Source organism: Macrobrachium rosenbergii, chromosome 44, assembly GCF_040412425.1.
Source record: "Macrobrachium rosenbergii isolate ZJJX-2024 chromosome 44, ASM4041242v1, whole genome shotgun sequence".
Lineage (NCBI taxonomy): Eukaryota > Metazoa > Arthropoda > Malacostraca > Decapoda > Palaemonidae > Macrobrachium > Macrobrachium rosenbergii.
The window spans coordinates 27,658,128-27,679,093 of record NC_089784.1 but is presented as its reverse complement, the minus strand read 5'-3'; the positions used below and the strand labels follow the sequence as shown (position 1 = coordinate 27,679,093).

Genomic DNA, 20,966 nt, shown 5'->3' with positions numbered 1-20,966 from the left:
TTTCTTGATAGAGGAAGTGAAAGATGATAAACAAGTGAGAGAAAGAGAGAAAGAGAGAGGTCAGGCCAGGAGAGAGAGAGAGAGAGAGAGAGAGAGAGAGAGAGAGAGAGAGAGAGAGAGAGAGAGATTGGTGGATACAGGATGGGGGTGGGAGGGCAGATACTGGTTGTAAATGTTTGCTGCTTTCTATCTAACCGGTCTGACTGGGTACCGGTAACTATTACCTACTACTACTACTACTAGTAGTAGTAGTAGTAGTAATAGTGGTGGTGATGGGGGATGGACCAGCTCCCGCCCCCCCCCCACCCCCCCAAGAGCTATCCAGGAAGAAAAGACAAGACTGCGGGTTCAAAGTCTTCCCCCAGAGAGTCAGTCGCAGGTGTCGACGCAGTTCACTCGCGCGAACTGTTTCCGAGATCGTGATAATATCACCGGGATTTTGTGCGCGCAGGTGAAAATTGGGATATACTCCTCTTACCACAAAATTTTTAAAAAAATGTAAAATAGACGATTAAGACCTTATGGTGACTGTGAACTTACTAAATTGCTAACTCAAGATCCTTCAGATTCAGTAACCATCTTGGAAAGCAAGCAAATCTAAAGGCGTGAAGTTATAACGAGAATCTTTGGGATACAAGATGGATAATTGTGTTTATTTATGTGTTAGATTGAAATGAATCTTTGAGATGCCAGAAAACTACACCAAACAAACAACGTCTTACGGTAAATGTATAACAAAACTCTGGAACCGTCCAAGAAAGCGGTTATCTGACTCAGATGGCCTGCACATCTATAGTTCCTTAGGCGTCTTTCCGCCACGAAAAGTCTTGCTAAGGAATGAAGTTAATTACAGTAGAATCAGTGTTACCAGAATAAGGATTTTAGAGGTACTTGATTTTAAAAGTGCCTGCAGTGAAATCAACAGCTTGTCTAAACGCTACACAAGAAATTCTCCTAGGAAGACAATAGTGGGTATTATCTTTGTGACAGGTGATTGAACAGAAAGTTAAATAGAATTTGAAGAGAGAGGTTTGGCGAGAAAGAGGGAGCAAAAAATTTTTTTTTCTATAGCTGTTGAAAGTTATATATTTAGAATTAATAAAGAACCCAACCCAGTTTACGGACCTCAAATACTTGATCAGAGCCGAACTGGTCAGAGATTTTATATCTTCCAAATTCACTTCGTACTACAAACTGCAGGCACTAGTCAGTCAAAAATCAGTCATATTTTCTGTCTAAAAAAGATGAGCTAAAATGACAACTAACTAGTTCAGCAGACTCTGCTTAAGAAACAGAATAATTTCTACATTTCCAAATACGAATATTTGAACCTATTTCTTCCTATTTCTTCATCCAGTAGGGAAGTAGTGCCGTCAATGCTCCTCATGCGGTGCACTGTAGGCATTACTTTAAGATTCTTTGCAGTGTGTCTTTCGCCCCTTTTACTGTACCTCCTTTCATATTCTCTTTCTTCCATCTCACTTTCCACCCTCTTCTAACAACTGGCTCATAGCTCACCTGCGAGGTTTTCCTCCTGTTACACCTTTCAAACTTTTACTGTCAACTTATATACGTTTCAGTGCTGAATGACCTCATTGGTCCCAGTGCTTGGCCTTTGGCCTAAATTCTACATTCTATTCAATTCAATTCACTATTTCTTCAGAATCTAAGAAAATATTGAATAAAAAGAAACTTTCGCTTTGAATCAATTCATTTACTGGCATGTTTTTGTAATAAAAAAAATCCCAAAAATACTTTAATTTCCAAAGTGAAAGCAGACCAAATACTCGATTTCAGTTATTGCGAATTAAATTGAACTGAATATAGAATTTAGACCAAAGCCCAAGCACTGGGACCTATGTGATCATTCAGCGCTGAAAGGGATATTAAGAGTAAAAGGTTTGAAAGGTGTAACAGGAGGAAAACCTCAAAGCAGTTGCACTATGAAACAATTGTTAGGAGAGGGTGGATAGCAAGAAGGAAGAAAGAGAATATGAACAGAGGTAGAGTAAAAGGATGAAAGGGGTTGCAGCTAGGGGCCGAAGGGACGCTGCAAAGACCCTTAAGTAATGCCTTCAGAAACATAAGCGAAAATAATCTCGATCGACTCTCCAAGAAGTTTGCTTTATATAAATTCTCTACTCATTCTGCTTTATATAAATTCTCTACTCATTCTGCTGTATATAAATTCTCTACTCATTCTGCTTTATACAAATTCTCTACTCATTCTGCTTTATATAAATTCCCTACTCATTCTGCTTTGTATAAATTCTCTACTCATTCTGCTTTGTATAAATTCGCTGCTCATTCTGCTTTATATAAATTCTCTACTCATTCTGCTTTATATAAATTCTCTACTCATTCTGCTTTGTATAAATTCTCTACTCATTCTGCTTTATATAAATTCTCTACTCATTCTGCTTTATATAAATTCTAAGTCTTTGCCACGCCTGAATTTCGTCACTTTAAATTACCGGGTTGTCTGATGATCAGCTTCCTGAAGCGTATGTGATTTTATTTATTCTTCATGTGGTCTATCCGGTTGAAAGTTTTAGTTAGTTGCGTATTTAGATAATTAAAAGCTTCGTGTTTGCATCCTATTCGGCAACGAAGCAAGCAGGATCTAAATAAGGATTTTTATGATCTCATTAATATACGTTATGCCTATGTAGCAACACGTTAAAATTATCCATATACAATTGTATCACATTTATTGTTCTTTCTCCCATTTCCATTTAGTTCACACATCAACCAGCTTTACCTTAAGAGTTCATTTCCAGTGCAAGCCTTTTTCATAATTCGCGGAGTGACCGGCAATTATATATTGGGCCCTGTGACAAAGTTGACATCTTTCTATTAACCTGTTTGTCTTTGAATTCCTCTTCATGGCCCTGTGACAAAGTTGACATCTGTCTTTTACCTATTTATCATTGAATTCCTCTCCATGACCCTGTGACAAAGTTTACATCTGTCTATTACCTATTTGTCTTTGAATTCCTCCTCATGACCCTGTGACAAAGTTGGCATCTTCCTGTTGTCTATTGTCTTTCAATTCCACTTCAATCTTGGCAATCGTCCGAGACATCTGATATTCAACTTTCAACTCCCATTATATTTTGCATGCAGGAAATAATATCATACTAAAAATACAGTATAGTCATGACTTAGTAATGACAGATTACAATCTGACTGACAAGTTACAATCTGAAATCGAATCTCAGTTCTGTGTACATTAATTCTTAATATATTTTTTCCTTTTTTACAGTTGCTTAATCATGTGTAAAATCATATTAAAAAAGATTAACTGTTCAGATTAAGGAAGTGAAAACAAATGAGAGAGAGAGAGAGAGAGAGAGAGAGAGAGAGAGAGAGAGAGAGAGAGAGAGAGAACTTTCTAAATTAATTCTTCAAATATTTTTTCTTTTATAGTTGGCTAATCACGTGTAAAAGAGTATACAAAACAAAAATCATTTTTCATTCAGACTAAGGAAGTGAAAACAAATGTAATTAGAGAGAGAGAGAGAGAGAGAGAGAGAGAGAGAGAGAGAGAGAGAGAGAGAGAGAGAGAGAGAGAGAGAGAGTGCTTTCTTCATTAATTCTTTAAATATTTATTTTCTTTTACAGTTGACAAATCACGTGCAAAATCGTAGACAAAAAAAAAAAAAAATAATTGACCATTCAAACCAAGGAAGTAAAAACAAATGTAATGAGAGAGAGAGAGAGAGAGAGAGAGAGAGAGAGAGAGAGAGAGAGAGAGAGAGAGAGAGAGAGAGAGAGCTTTCTGCATTAATTCTTTAAATATTTATTTTCTTTTACAGATGGCAAATCACGTGCAAAATCGTAGACAAAAAAAAATAATTGACCATTCAAACCAAGGAAGTAAAAACAAATGTAAGAGAGAGAGAGAGAGAGAGAGAGAGAGAGAGAGAGAGAGAGAGAGAGAGAGAGAAAGTCCCATAACAGTAGAATGACTTTTTATTCCGACGAGCTAAATCAATAGCCTATATATTTCCATATATGTAAGTCGATCCACACATTATCAAACTGCTTCAGAACAGTTATCTCTTCTTTAGCCTAGCATCACATCACCCATATTTAGCCTCAATATTACCTGCCAAATCTCAAATCACTTCTTGCCAATACTAATTCTTGGATATTGTCATTTTTAGCTCCTCTGTAGTCACAACTACATACGCGAGGTCCATGTCATTCCCTCGTAGCATTTTGATATTTATTTTTTGTTAAGGCAACGGATGTAGGTCATATCCTCATCTCTTCCTGCGTTATAAGAAGACTGTCAAGTCAAAACTCGTTATAACTTTTGATGTTCCAGCATTATCAAGTCCCAATACTTTTTATTTTTTGCTTTTCCCTGATTGTCCTGAACTTGGAACCGCATTCATATATGGGGGATATTTAAAACAAGTATTCCCTGACAATAACTATGCAAGTAGATTCTTCCTTAATAAGATTTCCTAAGTTGACACTGCTGATTTCTTTGAACTTGATAATTTTCACTTTTCCTTTTCAGCAGTTATTTTAATTCACGCACGATCTCATTTTATGCCGGAAGGAAAATATCGAACTGTATTGAAAGCAATAAAATTCACAGGCAGTTTCAGGGCAACAAGTCTGCTCTTTAGTGCGATGGTATTATCCACACTGAAGAGGAGACATGGTTTCTAGAAAATGATTGTGATCTATAATGTAGTCTTTGAATTTGACGTTGTTGTTGTTGTGCTGATCCCTCTTCAATTGGTGGCGTCAATGACAACATTAGCAAGTAAATAATACTCCGAAGTTTCTTCGGCGCAATCGCGTTTTCTGTACAGCCGCTACAGCGTATAATCAAGGCCACCGAAAATAGAGCTATCTTTCGGTGGTCTCGGTATAATGCTGTATGAGCCGCGGCCCATGAATCTTTAACCACGACCCGGTGGTGGCCTATCCTACTGTATATCGCTGCCAAAAGCACGATTATGGCTAACTTTAACCTTAAATAAAAACTACTCAGGATAGAGAGCTGCAATTTGGTATGTTTGATGATTGGACAGTGGATGATCAACGTACCAATTTTCAGCCCTCTAGCCTCAGTAGTTTTTAAGATCTGAGAATGAACAGTAAAAGTACGGAGAGAAAAAAGTGCGGACGGACGGACAAAGCCGGCACGATAGTTTTCTTTTACATAAAACCAGAATGAGTGATGTCACCTGCTCCTAGTCACCTGACGCATTTAATCGTTATATTTACTCTTCCTTAATCATAAATTTACAAATTTCGCGAATCAATCCTATTGCAACTGACCCACAAATGCACATAATACTGAGATTAATCCTATCCTTATTGTATATTGCTGGTATCAGTCCAATACTAACTGAGTCGTAATCATGTATATCAAGTAGAAAGCCACAGTAATGTATATGAGCGATTTATTTTTCCAAAATACAAAAAAAAAGTAAAAAAAAAGAGCTTCGACCGTTTGCACACGGTCCTCTTCAGCTCCTTTTTTTCAACCCTTTTTTTGTACTTTGGAAAAATACAATCGCTCATGTGCATTATTGTGTCTTTTTACTTATTATTTCCGGTCACATTATAGTGATGCACCATAGGTCATGTGTATTGCTTGTATTAGTCCTGTCCTAACTGACCCATAATCACATATATATCTCTTGTACCAGTCCCATACTATTGGCATTGAATGAATCCTATACCACAGCTTACACGGAATAACGCATGCTAGAATCCCTATCTGCTTTTTCGGACCATATTAGTATTAGCAATAGTCCGAAATTCAACTCTTCGGTAATGTTCATCTATAACATTTAACGGAGAATCGAGTATCAGTATCACCACATTTTCCATTGCAATTATGAATTATTCCAAGATAATATTTCACATACAACCCTTTCTAAGCTGTGATAATGTTCAATAAAGCACAAGTTAACTGAAAATCGTATAATTATGTGTGTACGGAAATAAATTATATATATATATATATATATATAAAATTATATATATATATATATATATATATATATATATATATATATATATATATATATATATATATATATATATATATATATATATATGTATGTATATATTTATATATATCTATATATATTTTATATATATATAGTATGTATATATATATATATATATATATATATATATATATATATATATATATATATATATATATATATATATATATATATATTTATATTTATATATACTCTGTCTGCATAAACTTGTACAAAACGAATGCGTGTGTACATATTAAACTAGTAAAAGGCTTAAAAATGAAATCTTTCAGAAATACTTTACAGGAACTGTCAACCTAAAAACCATGACTGAAACATATGGTTAGGGAAAGGGCGGAAAATTACCCTAATTTCCCTAAGCTGGACCTTCACAGTTGTACATGGCAGTGTAAAAACATCAGTTGAAGAGGGAAGTCATAACGAGTCTGAACACTGCGTGATTATCTTCTGTGATTGAATTCTATCAAAGTAGTTACACATTAGCCTAGTGATTTTGTGATCTTGGTGCTCATTTAATTCTCGTGCGCTTCGCTGCTCTTGAAATAGATACTGAGTGAAAGTTACCCAAGTTACTTTATCAAGACTTGTTACGGAAACTGTAACCAGCTTTACGTTTTTGTATCGTCTTGAAAATTAAACTGCATTGAAAGTGTGAGTACCAAAATCTGGGAGAAAATCGATATTTATAGCAGTTAAGATCACAAGAACTATTTAGTTAATAGACTGAAGACTTTCAAATCGGTGAAATAACTAAAATTTGGGGAACTAGGCCTAGTGTATCGGTTCTCACAGTTCCTACAAAACTGTCAGTTCCCATTAGCAACCATGACACACGTCAGGTCATTTGTGTACGTGACACTCGTCCTCGGGACATTCCTGGTCAATGCCAATTCCATTTCGGGCCAGAAAGAGGGCATCGACAAGATAACGCTGGCATTGCTGGACATCAGAGACCTGCTTGCAGAAGCAAACAACAGCAGCCAGGAGGGGTACAGAGATGCCGACGGCGGCGTCAGCACTATAAACAAAACTGTAGAGTTCTCCATTCTAGTGAACGCGACCACTACCCGCCTGGACGAGCTGACGGGCGTGACGACCAAGCACGGCGAGCTGCTGGCGTACCTCCTGAACAGAGTGAACGAAATCCACAACAGCATGGAGGCCGTGGCCAGGGAGATCGTGGCCCGAGACGATGCTAAGAATGACATAGGCGCCATGATAGAAGCCATGGCCAAGGGCATGGAACACCGCGACCTCACGGTGAAGCGCCTTCAGGAGAGTTTTGCCGCCATGGCGAAAGAGGTCCTCCTGAAGGACCTCGTGACCATGGAGCTCCGGGACAGGCTCGAGGAGATGAACGAGAGCCTTCAGGCGAAATCCCAAGAGCTCAAGATCATGCAAGAGAGGATGGACGTCTTAAGTGCAGAGATGGAGTTTTTGAGGACCAACTGTTGCAGCTACGACGACAATCAACTGAGCCTCGAATCCCTTGCTACGGCCACGTACCTCGTTTACGCCAACAGTACCGTCAAAAGTACAGACACGGTGTTAGATGAATCAGACAACAAAACAGGTGAGAAACTACTTTTTCATATCTACATACATAAAGTCCATTAAAAATATTCACACACTAAACCCAATGACATTTTCAAGATGTAGAGCTTTTTCGATTTTAGTTTCTAGGTACGTATGTAAGTAAGTATGTATGTAAGTATGTATGAATATACATACACACATACACACATATATACTGTATATATACATGCATACATACTGCAATTTCTGCCTAAGATATTACTAAAATTGCTAACTGCTTCCACCACAAAAAAAATTACAACACATGAAACCCAGAGGTCTGCATAAACGTGAGGCGGTTGACCTAAAACTGCCTATCCAACTGATGTGATTCCCATATGCTATAAGCCTGAAAAACCGCAACTTCTAGTTTTAAATATCACCAGCTATTCGCTGGATTATTTCGCCACCGCTGTTAGGTCTACCGCAAGAAAAGTAAATCCCGGCGGAAGGATTTGCCCATTATGATTTAAGCGTTTTCAGAGTACAGTCCGTCAGTGTTTTTTTCACTTACGTTTAATGAACGATTTCGCTCCCTGTGTATTGAGGATTACCTCGTAGAGGCTTTCCCTTTTTCATGGTATACATTTCCACGTTATAATTAACACTCACGTATTGTCTTTTTCATACCTTTCTCCAGGTCTCATGTGACCCACAACAGTCGATTAATTTCTAGGTACACAAGTCACTGCTCAATTCACCAGGGGATTCAAGAACACTGGATTTTGTGGTATGAGCAAACTACCACTACGCCGTGGGGCCCGAGAGAGAGAGAGAGAGAGAGAGAGAGAGAGAGAGAGAGAGAGAGAGAGAGAGAGAGAGAGAGAGAGAGAGAGAGAGAGAGAGAGTTACACTGACCAAAATATTCTCAGTTTTGCTGTAATGTAGGAACACACCAAACGGTACTTTAGCAACTCCCAACGTACTTTGAACGTCAAACAGCAGATGAATTGGCGGTTAATATCTAATTTACACTTGGCATTGAATAGCTAGATATTACATTATGGAAAGAAAAAAATGTTAATTCAATTTCACGGTAATTATAACGATCACAGTAATGTTATCATTAATACTTATTACCATCAGTATCATACTACAAACTGGGACGCAAATTCGTGAGATGTATGGTAGTACTGCACCAGCCCCGGTTTCTTTGCCATGCCCCTAGGTTGGGTTAGGTCAGGTTAGGTTAGATTAGGTAAGCTGCACATTGCTAATTTGGGTATGAGAAAAATAATGAGATTATTTTCAAGAAAATTCTATGGTTAGTTTTTAAGATATGGCGTCCCGCCTTTTTCAGGGAAAGATCTCAGTACTCGGTTACATCTTGAGAAAATGCTACCGGGATGCATGTATTTTTCTCCCATCTAAAACGTTTTCGAAGTCATTTACAACGGCACTGGTTAAGAATTAGAATTAAATTCTCTAAGTACAAATTCTGATTCTGGTAATGCCGGTCTGGTGCTAACTTCAGCGAGGGTAAAATAAGGACTGTATTCGGTGGCTTTATGTAGACTTCATGAACGCAAAGTTCTTGTACGCTTGCCTGCTGCATGTTGAACGCAGAGTGAGTGGGCTTATGCAAGCAAAGAGAAACGTAAGTAAACGTGAAACCGAGCATGGATTTGGGTAATCCTTTGTTGTCCGCCTGGATTAAGTTTTCCAATCCGATGAAAATACAACTGAATTCCTCGATTTTTTCGCTTATCATGGTACAGCCTCCGTCCTATATATATATATATATATATATATATATATATATATATATATATATATATATATATATATATATATATATATATATATATATATATATATATATATATATATATATATATATATATATATATATAATATATATATATATATATATATATATATATATATATATATATATATATATATATATATATATATATATATATATATATATATATATATATATATATATATATGTGTATAATATGTATAAATACTATATATTGGAATTTGACTTTAGTTCTCTTCCATAAAAATAATAATAATAATAATAATAATAATAATAATAATAATAATAATAATAATAATAATAATAATAATAATAATAATAAAGTTTTCATGCATTACTTCTGAAAAAATCTGAAGTCAGAAAAAGACGCAAAATTTCCCATCGTTCTCGCCATTTGTGTGAATGGTCTGAAAACAAAATCCCGAGGATTTGCATCAAACAAAAATGAAGTCGAATGCGGAGAAAGTGATAATGTTCGCCGTCATGTGGTACAAAGTCGACGTTTTCATATGATATTGTTGGCACCTGTAAAAACTCAGATCGTTACGGGGAGGAAGGAGACGTTGTCATACACTTTCTCTCTCTGTCTGTCTGTCTCTCTCTTTCACTCTCTCTCTTTCACTGGCTGTCTGTTCGTCTCAATGTCTCTCTCTCTCTCTCTCTCTCTCTCTCTCTCTCTCTCTCTCTCTCTGTCTCTCTGTCTGTCCGTCTCTCTCTTTCTCTCTCTCTCTTTCTGTCTGTCCGTCTCTCTATTTCTCTGTCTGTCTCTCTCTCCCTCTCTCCCCCTCTCTCCCTCTCTCCCCCTCTCTCTCTATCTCCCTCTCTCTCTGTCTGTCTGTCTGTCCGTCTCTCTCTTTCTCTGTGTCTTTCTGTCTGTCTTTCTGTCTGTCTGTCTCTCTCCTTGTCTGTCTGTCTGTCTGTCTGTCTGTCTCTCTTTCTCCTTCTCTGTCTGTTTGTCTGCCTATTCCCTTCTCTGTCTGTCTGTCTGTTTCTCTCCTCTGTCTATCTGTCTGTCCGTCTCTCTCTTTCTCTGTCCGTCTCTCTCTTTCTGTCTGCCTGCCTCTCTTTCTGCCTGTCTGTCTCTCTCCTTCTCTGTGTTTGTTTGTCTCTTTCTTCTTCTGTCTGTCCGTCCGTCTGTCCGTCTCTCTCTTTCTCTGTCTGTCTTCTCTTTCTGTCTGTCTGTCTCTCTCTTCCTCCTTTTGCTTTCTGTCTGTCTGACTGTCTAGATTGTAAATACGCCCTTGATATGACGAAACCGTTACAGTAACTGCCTTTATAAAATAAAGTGGAAAATGAATATTTTATATGAAAAACAGAGCTACTTTTAATGAATACAGCAAGCACATTGTTTTTGTTCATTATATGTATACTGTACTATTTCCGCATTGATCTAATGGGCAGTGCAGATCGTCGACTCTAACATCAGAATACGCAAAATACAACACCACACCTTTACGGTAAGCAGTTCAAAAACAGTTACGAGATGGAAAAACAAATTATTCAAGAAAGCTATAAATTTTAAGTGACAAAATTGGTAAATGAAGTCGTCTCCTGGTGACTTTGAATAGTATGGCCTTCTAAAACGACCCAGGAAGATGGAGATGACCTGACAGGTGTTTTTCTTCCTGCGTTTCGATCCGTTTATTTTCGTTTAATATGAACCTGATACCCGAGTTATGGGGATTACTGTTTTGAACAGACCTATTTGTAAAGGTAGGTTTTGCTCGGTGCGATTATCGCTCAACGATGGTCATTCATGGATTAACGAGGATCGTGCATGGATTAACGAGGATCATTCATGGCTTAACGATGATCGTTCATGGATTAACGAGGATCGTTCATGGATTAACGATGATCGTTCATGGATTAACGATGATCGTCAAAAGATTGATAGAACACTAATTTGCTTGTTTTTTTTATTGGGCTCTTTTGCTTTGAACGACTGACGGTAGAGTCGTTCAAAGCAAAACAGCCCAGTTAAAAAAAATAAAACAAGCAAATTAGCGCTCTAAAAATCGTTTGACGATCATCGTTAATCCATGAGCGATCATCGTCGAGCGATAATCGCACCAAGCAAGCCTACCTTAAGAGGGTTGCAACGTAATATTTCCACCTTGTTTGGTTCTAAATGTTAAAAAGGATTAATAGGAGGAAGCCTACTGCCAATATGCACCAAAACTATCGACATAACTAACGCATTATAGAGAGCCGAAATGGTATATGGCATCGAAATTAATATGTTTTATGTTTTATATGGCACCGGAATTAATGTTTTTTGTGTGCTTTGAGATAAATACACAAATATATAAGAATTTACAGCCAATTACAAACATCAACTTGGCCGGAAAGAAAGATAATTTATCCCTCATATCAGTCACTTAATTTTTTGCTCTTGCATCAACAGTAATAGCTACTTTGAATGTAAAACTAAAGTAAAAAATGCGCCTAGGTGTCTTCGGCGCAATCGAGTTTTCTGTACATCGTATAATCAAGACCAGCGAAAATAGATCCATCTTTTGGTGAACTCGGTATAATGTCGTATGAGCCGTGGCCCATGAAACTTTAACCACCGCCCGGTGGTGGCATGTCCTATATCATTGCTAGACGCACGATCATGGCTAACTTTAACCTTAAATAAAATAAAAACTACTAAGGCTAGAGGGCTGTGATTTGGTATGTATGATGACTGGATGGCGGATGATCAACATACCAATTTGCAACCTTCTAGCCTCAGTAGCTTTTAAGATCTGAGGACGGACAGAAAAAGCGCGGACAGAAAACGTGCGGACGAACAAAGGTGGCACAATAGTTTTCTTTGCAGAGAACAAAAACCAGTATGTATCAGAACACCTACACGAATTCGAAACAAATTTGAAAGTTTAAAAAGCTAAGCTCATATCTTTAAACTCTGAACTTCGAAAACAAAAAACGAATGGGCTTTTCTCACCAAAAAAGACTTAAGTATCGCCAAAAACACTAATATGCGTTAAAAAATATTAAATACTTAGATTACTGTGTTAAAGTAAAAAAGATAATGTTAAACATATTGATCGTAAATATCATATGATTTAATATATCTTCGACATATTAATATCAAGTCACGTTAACATCATTCAGTTTCACTTATGCTTTTTGCTCTTTTAATAATTTTTTGTTATTTCAAATATGGCAATGTACTCTTGAGTAAGAATGCTAAAGAAGTTAACGGTCTTTTGCGTCGTCCTCAGAATGTAAACACCTGGTAGACAGTAATAATAATAATAATAATAATAATAATAATAATAATAATAATAATAATAATAGGTAATTACATATATATATATATGTATATATATATATATATATATATATATATATATATATATATATATATATATATATATATATATATATATATATATATATATATATATATATATATATATATATATAGTATATAATATATATACAGTATGTGTGTGTGTGCTCGCGTATCAAAGTCCTCACAACATTTAACAAAGCATGTTTAATACGACGTGCAACCATCTGCAGCATCCAAGAAAAATCAAGGCCAAAGACCCGGGTCACTCCACCTAGCTAATTTTCTCCCAGTGTCTAACTTTCCCTGTCCCTTGCAGATCCACAAGGCATCCCGAGGGAGTGTCCGCCGCCGTTCAAGATGGCAGGGCGCGGCTGCTTCTACGTTCACACCGGGGACGTCAGGACCTGGGCAGAAGCCCGAGAATACTGCAAGCACATGAGGGGAGATTTGGCTGAACCCGAGGACGTCTTTTCTTTGAGGGTTCATCTACAGGAGCGGCAAGGTGAGGCAGCAGAAGGAAAGATAGTTTCCAGCCCCTTAAGCTTCTAGGTTAAAAGCAGTGACTCATAATTCTCTCTCTCTCTCTCTCTCTCTCTCTCTCTCTCTCTCTCTCTCTCTCTCTCTCTCTTCGGTAGTTATGCAGGTTTATCTAGACTGGCAGTGCTAGATACTAAAAGTCATGAATCGATATCAATTCTAAAATTGTACCGATGCAGAAATATTTGTCGTATATGCCCTACCTCAAGTTTGTGTAGAGGTATGTGTGTGTGTGTAAGTGTGTAAGTATGTGAGTGTGTGTAAGTGTGTAAGAATGTGTGTGTGTGTGTGTGTGTGTGTGTGTGTAAGAACGTGTGTGGGTTAAGAATGTGAGTGTGTGTGGGTGTAAAAATGTGAGTGTGAGTGTGTGTATGTGTGTAAGTGTGTGGGTATGTGTGTTTGTGTAAACGTGCGAGTGCATGTAAATGTGTCAGAATATGTATGTGTGTAAGAATGTAATTGTGTAAGAGTGTGAGTGTGTAAATGATTGTGAGTGTGTAAATGAGCGTGAGTGTGTAAAAGAGTGTGTGTGTGTGTGTGTGTGTGTGTGTGTGTGTGTGTGTGTGTGTGTGAGAGAGAGAGAGAGAGAGAGAGAGAGAGAGAGAGAGAGAGAGAGAGAGAGAGAGAGAGGAGAGTCACATTCAAGTCGAGGAAGAGAAACAAGGAAATGTGTGTTGTCGAGGTGTAACGATTAATGACCTAAATACCGCCTCAGCTGGGCACCGCAACCCGCTCCCAAAAGTGCCTCCTCCCCGCTGGTCCAGACTGGATCTACTCGAGCTGCCCAAATCTCCCTAAGAGTAAGGTGTGCCCAGACGATGTCGTCTTTTCTTTCTTTCTCTTGGCAAATAGAAAGGAGAGAGAGAGAGAGAGAGAGAGAGAGAGAGAGAGAGAGAGAGAGAGAGAGAGAGAGAGAGACTTATGGCAACCCTAGGATATGTCGGAAAACCAGGAAGGAAGACCAGCCGAAATGCACCAATGGTCCTCACACCAGCATTCCTTACCTATGACCCATTGGAAAAAACTGCTTTCACTCGAATTTCGATCGAGACATTGCTTGACTTAGCAAAGGACCCGGTCATTCGAGGTTTTCAATCATCCAATCAGTTATGTTATGGGACTATCTATCTCTGTTACAGTGGGCTATATGTCTTCCTTACTTCTATACAAATGAAGGACAACTCAAAAATGCCTAAGGATTGGATTTGTATTATCAGTAATATACAGAAACACATAAAAATAAAGACAAAATCCACGAAGGAAAGAGAAACAATGGAGTGCTGCAAGGCCTTTCGACTTATAGTCCTTTACTTAGTCTACTAAGTAAAGGATTATAAGTCGAAAGGCGCAGACTAAGTAAAGGACTATTAGTCGAAAGGCCTTGCAGCACTCCATTGTTTCTTTTTCCTTCGTGGGTTTTATCTTTACTTATATATTCATCACGTTCCATATTTTCCTGATTCAGTTATACAGAAACATATATGTACATTTGTGATATGTACACATGCGTGTGTATGCTCAGAGTATCACAAAATTGTATTTCATCCAAATATTAGCAAATACCACAAAGTGGAAAAGAGAAATGTTATATTGTTGACAGATAATTTACTTAGAAATTAATCAAATATGCTAGAAAATACTCAGTTTTACGGTTGAATTATAACTCTAACAGTCACTAGCGGAACCAAGGGGGCGGGGCGGGGGCAGCTGCGGCGCCACCTGGCTTGTGCCTCCCCATGAAAAATAATGACAAAATAATATTGAAGATTTAGATAACATAAATGAATATAAAAATTGGAAAAAATCTATTATAGAAACAATAAAATTTTGAGAAAAATAATATGTGATATATACATATATATATATATATATATATATATATATATATATATATATATATATATATATATATATATATATATATATGTGTGTGTGTGTGTGTGTGTGTGTGTGTGTGTGTGTGTGTGTGTGTGAAAATTGGTGGTCCCCCCATGAAATTTTTTCTGGATCCGCTAGTGTTAACAGTAAACTCGCACAGATTAAGTCAGTCTCAACGGAGCAAGATTCAGTAATATGACATTAAACTGCTCCTGTGCATGGGAATGTGGTCTATGTTCCATGCTGATGAGATGAGATGAGTCGTGCATACGAATAAAGCAATCAGCATTTAAAAGGTTCGATTCGCAATGCTAGTTATTTCCGTTCACGATTAATTTTTTTGTTTTTTTACACTGCTTGGGAATTTTTACAACCTTAAAAATGCTTTAAATTCATTGAACACATTTTCGCTACCTCATGATGAAAGGTTTATAAATTACTATGGTTTTATAGCTCTGTAAATTAACAAGTGGTTTTAGCAAAAGAATGATCGATTAGGTCAACTTTTAATTATTTAAGAACAGACAAAAATATAAAACAGAAAATACAAAACAAGAGGAACATTCTCGCAGAACCCGTTCAGTACGAAAAAACCCACAGTAATGTAATTCGTTGACTTCCAGTTCTATAACGGTAAAGCAACAATCAACGCTGCTCGAAGAAAGTAAGCTAAGTGAGAAAAAAGAAAAAAGAAAGGAAAAGAACGGCGCGGCCTCCGGGTGAAATAAAGAAAAAGTAAAATCAGCATCATGCAACGCTCGACAGAAAACCGGTTTTGGACGCTCCCGGCTACGTGCTAAAATAAGAAACCGTACAGTGTTAGACTGCTTTTACAGTAATGCCTCTCGGTCAAATTGAATGAGTTTCTATATCTGTGCGTTGATGCCTTACTGTACTAAAAGCATTGTCGTGTTCTTTATCTCAGTGAAATTTTTTTACTATACATCTAATCAACATTTTATAGTTTTTAGGAGTCAAATAGACAGTAACATTAGACGTACTTTCAGAGAAAATCAAAAGCACTACTCATAAAGGGACTCGGCTGCAACCACACGTTGGCGCAAACCATGCAGCTAATACTTTCATGTTTAAATTACGAACGAAAACTTTCCGCTCTCGTATTTGAGCTGGACTCATACTCACAGCATTTGTAAATTTCATAATAAGTTAATTAAGTGAATGGTATACAAACGTCTCCCAGTTACTTAACGCGGCAAGACCATAGATAATTACTTCCGCGTTGATGAAAGCCTAACGGTGTGAGGTGGCTTCTCGGCAGTCGAAAAGAACTACCTCAAGACGTTCGCAGGTGAATGGCCCTACACAAAAAACGTCGGGCACAAAAAGGTGTATCGGTGGTTTGCGATTTCCTTCATTTCGTAAAATATTGGTCAGACTCTTGGTTTTTTTCAGGCCAATAAAGGTCAACGCACTCAAGAGCCAAAGTAGGGGACCATTTTAGCTTGGAAAGTAAAAGTTTTCTGTATGGTAGACATTGTTAATGAAAAACTTTTCAAGATAATGTCGAGTCGATACACTCTATGCCATTTAAAAAGAATTTTCAGGATTTATATACTTAAATCGTTGGTTTGAATTGAATTAAATACAGAATTTAGACCAAAGGCCAAGCAATGGGACCTATGAGGTCTTTCGGCGCTGAAACGGAAATTGAAAGAAGGTGGTTTGAAAGGTGCAACAGGAGGAAAACCTCGCATTTGCACTATGAATCAATTGTTATGAGGGGGTGGAAAGTAAGATGAAGAAAGAGAATATGAAAGGAGGGACAGAAAAGGAACGAAGGCACGCTACAAAGAACCTCAAGTAATGCCTACAGTGCATCGCATGAGGTGCACTGACGGCATTACCCTCCTACGGGGTTAAATCGTTGGGTGTTTCAATACTGGTTGGATTTATTCCAAAGACCTAAATAAATAAATGCTATTTTACGCATGAACAGGCTGACTAAAAATTATGAAAGTTTATCAGTAATCTAAAACTAATAATAATAATAATAATAATAATAATAATAATAATAATAATAATAATAATAATAATAATCTTACCTCTTGGCTATTGTCGTTATTTGCTCTTCATTATGCAGTGCTGTTTTTAAACCACACTTCGAGCTAAAATTGTAAAACATTCTGTAAAAAAGTTCCCCTACCTTCTTTCTCGTAAGACTCAGCTCACCAGATTCTTCTTGAGTGACGCATTAGGAAGGAATCCACCAACAATCTTAAGACATTCGCAGTCCTTCGCTCATAACCTGAAAAAAATGTTAAATTATAAACAAAAGTGGAATGAAAATTCTCTAACATTTATGGAAAGGAAATGGTGAGACTTGATCTGTTTAATGTGGCAAAGATAATGGTACGTATCATGTTAAATGTAAAAAGTATCTTGCCTTATCAAACAGACTAATGTTTATATAAAAGCTGAAGCCATGCTTCGAAATTAGACAGGCTGATTAAGTCTGCAGGCGCTTAGGTTTCGATTCAGGAAAAGTGAAGAGTGTTGAGAGAAACTAACTAGAATTTGAAAGCCTAATTCTAAGAGAAAACTGCCGAGTGAATGTTAATAAGAATCTTGTTGCGAGACTAGTTGGAACTTTAGGTAATTTTGGGATAAAGGTTATTACCAACGGCAGGAATTGAAGTAAACCTACTCTGACTCGTAATAAATCCATTGGAATGCAAATTTTCCACATGACAGGAAAACATTCTGGTAACGAAGTTTACCAGAACTCGGGGAAGTTGACAGAACATATACTTTTATAACTGATATCAATTGATATGCATTCCTCTTTCTTCATTTGGAAAAAGACGGTGCTCTGTATTTAAAAAAAAAAAAAAAACACCAGTCTTCAGCTAATTTAGTTTTGGAAAGAACAAACTGCAGGTATGAAGAGTTTCGAAGAGTTCATTTTTCCTCTCAAATCAGTGGTTTACAGAACGAGTGGCCTGATGACTTAAGCAGTCTACCAAAAAAGACGAATTGCTGCTCACCACATTCTTACTTTTGACTTCCTTTTGCTTGAAGGCACAGACTTTGGAACACTTTCCTCAGCTTTGGCTATTTTTACCATTTACTTCTTTAGCTGCTATGTATTTACTCACTACTTATATTTTCTTCTTTTATTCCTACTCCAACCACCTTGCCTTTTTGCCTCAATATCCTCTTCACAAAGGGATGTATATTATATACCTTAAAAGCTTGTTAGTTAAGCGTATGTCCCTTTGTTTATTACGAATTATAAAGAATGAGAAATTATTATTATATTATTATTATTATTATTATTATTATTATTATTATTATTATTATTATTATTATTATTATTATTATTATTATTAAATGTTACCGAATGCTCCTAATCCTGTTGATGGCTTTCCACAATACTGATTTTAGCATCGTTTTCTGTTCATTTCAGACACAATCAGGGGATTCTTCTGGCTAGGAGGAACGGACGAACAGAACCCGGGCGTCTGGCGATGGGCGTCGGGCGCACCTCTGAACCTGGACGCCGACGAGTGGTCGGTTGGGCAGCCCGATGGCAAGTTACAGCACTGCCTCTACCTCGACGCGGGCAGGCAGTTCAAGGCTGGCAATCTCGGTTGCCAAAATCATACCTACTTCGTGTGCGAAAAGAAACTCACTTAGAGAAAGGCTCGTCACTGCAACAAAACATGCCATCAACATGTTGACGACTTGTCGAACACATCACGATGTTGGTACAAGTCGACGACTTATTAGTGGTTCTAAACAGTGCTTCGTGTGATGATCCAGCCTTTGCCAAAGATTCGTTCTCCACTCGCGGTCGTTGGCTTGTTATCAACTTTGCGATATGCATGCGATAAGTTTCCTACTTTTGTTTACGACATGTTTTACTGTAGTGTGGTCGCACCCTTAGTTGTTGAATTTTATATGATTTCAGTTATGTTAGGTACATTAACTTCAGTCTAAGTTGGGTACAATAGTGTCAAACGGCTCCCAGATTAGGGTCCGTATAACAAACATATCAAATTTGAGGTTAATTTTTATCTTGTTCATCGGAATTTTCTTATGTATCTTGTTTGTTATCAATTTTCATCTCGTTTGTGTTTGAAGTTTCTTGATATTTATCATACATCTCATTCTCCCAACAAATCACTTGTTTTTTTCCAATAACTAAACTAAAGCATTCTCTATAATATTTCGTTATGATCTTTTATAGGATATCTTCTGTATCGTCCATTTTCATTTTTAATTTTTTTTCCCAACAAGAAACTCTTGTCACTGTCACCATCACTCACCATTGTAATTGTGAAGAGATGGTTTTTTTTATCTGGACCACATCAAGGGGTCTTCATCTAACCATTATTGCTATTAGCTTTACTGTGCTAAATCAACAAGTAGCAGGTAAAATGCCTAATAAAAAATAATCTTCAATGGCAACAGGCTGCAGAACAGCTCAGTTAACATAGCAGTGACCTCGATTTAAATAACCTGCTCTTGACGGCTTATTATACAATTCATTATTTTACTGTTTACAGTTTTGCTTCTCCCACCTTCCATGTGAGATACATCAGCCATAAAAGGGAAAGGCGAATGTTGCTTATTTCTGGGGAAACTTCATAAACTGCCAGGAGCAGGTGCCAATATGTGACACTTTACGCATCTCATTGTTCATGTATTTTCATAATTTTAAGTTTGATTTTTACCATTTTTTGTTATTTGTACATATATTCTTTTTCTCAATAAAGTTTTTGAATACCTTGTTAATGTTAGATTCTCTTCCCATGGACATTAGATAATTGTTTTTTTTTTTCTGTAATTGTACAATGAAGTACGATGATAGTTTGGACAGAGGACTGTGCTTAGTGATTATGCAGCAGTTATGATGGTGAGAGGGTAATACATTAGTCTCTCCTCATCCACCTATTCAAAATAAGCTTTAAATATTATCAGTTAATCATTGTTTTTGTTGCTGTTGGAAACTTCGCTAAGAACGTAATGATTAAATAAATGGATAACTAACCATATTTATTTGGAATGAAACGTAACCTCTCACACGGTTAAGTAAGTGATATGTTGTCTGGCATGTTTTAAAACGCAAGAGTAACATACGAGATTGTAATTATTTTTATAATTAACGTTTATATAAAATATGAAACACTATAAGCAATAGGAATAAACAATTATTTTGATAATTAATGTATATATAAAATATGAAACACTATAAGCAATGGGAATAAACACTGCCACCGGTTATGTGGAACTAGAAACTCGCCAGAAGGCCTGCCTGCTGAGGGAAAGAACGATTATTTACAAACAACTGCAACCAAGTGATTTAACGTGGCAGGCAAAAAACTTGGCTAATGGAATAAGGACGAAATATGAAAAACATTCTTTCGGTCACCCTTGTCGAAGTTCTCTTTGGAGTAAACTTTCTGTAACAGAAAATGGTTCATATTAATTATAACTAACGTATTATTACAGACTATCATCCAGACCCTGCCGAAAATAAGGCTCAGTGCTAAGTAAAAAGACATAGATGGTATAGGTGAGAGATATGTGAAGATTGTAATAGTTTAGCTTAAAATAATTACATTTTCTATTACATATATTTGAACCGTTTTCTATAACAAAGCTCGAAGTAAAAATAGCGTTCAAGGGGTCGGTCTCGAAAATGTAAACATTGTTCTAACTAACAGTAACATTTAAGGAGGATCAAATACTTCCGTTTCTATCCTTTGAGGAGTTCCAAAATGCTATGTAGAAATATGAGTGAATAAAGCACCCATACAATCAGTGATCATTCCTTTTGTTTGCCCCTTTCTTAAATTTCTGTTGACTGAAGATAATGTTAACAGAAATTTAAGAAAGT

General features: G+C 36.9%; 2 protein-coding genes across 4 annotated transcripts in view; one reads left to right on the top strand and one right to left on the bottom strand.

Moving 5' to 3' along the window:
- Nucleotides 1-20,966, bottom strand: part of LOC136829455 (neurotrimin-like) — a 108,669-nt gene that overhangs the window by 79,852 nt on the left and 7,851 nt on the right. For both annotated transcript variants that reach the window (XM_067088136.1, XM_067088137.1), the window contains exon 2: nt 17,268-17,369. The gene's annotated coding sequence lies outside the window, so the exon portion shown is untranslated. The remainder of the gene's footprint in view (nt 1-17,267; nt 17,370-20,966) is intronic.
- On the top strand, nt 338-19,861 carry LOC136829456 (C-type lectin domain family 4 member F-like). 2 transcript variants are annotated; one of them, XM_067088138.1, is made up of 4 exons: nt 338-451; nt 6,317-7,617; nt 13,005-13,190; nt 18,531-19,861. In XM_067088138.1, the coding sequence occupies exons 2-4, from the start codon at nt 6,870-6,872 to the stop codon at nt 18,758-18,760; spliced, it is 1,164 nt and encodes a 387-aa protein (XP_066944239.1). In that variant the 5' UTR covers nt 338-451; nt 6,317-6,869; the 3' UTR covers nt 18,761-19,861. The 2 variants fall into 2 exon arrangements, with proteins under 2 accessions (XP_066944239.1, XP_066944240.1); XM_067088139.1 differs by having other exon boundaries at nt 348-451; nt 6,330-7,617.

Bases quoted from the DNA above. Each gene is read 5' to 3' on its own strand.
- LOC136829456 (XM_067088138.1), top strand. From the start codon at position 6,870: ATGACACACGTCAGGTCATTTGTGTACGTGACACTCGTCCTCGGGACA. The intron at 7,618-13,004 runs GTGAGAAACTAC...TGTCCCTTGCAG, and splicing joins TGAATCAGACAACAAAACAG to ATCCACAAGGCATCCCGAGG. The intron at 13,191-18,530 runs GTGAGGCAGCAG...TGTTCATTTCAG, and splicing joins TCATCTACAGGAGCGGCAAG to ACACAATCAGGGGATTCTTC.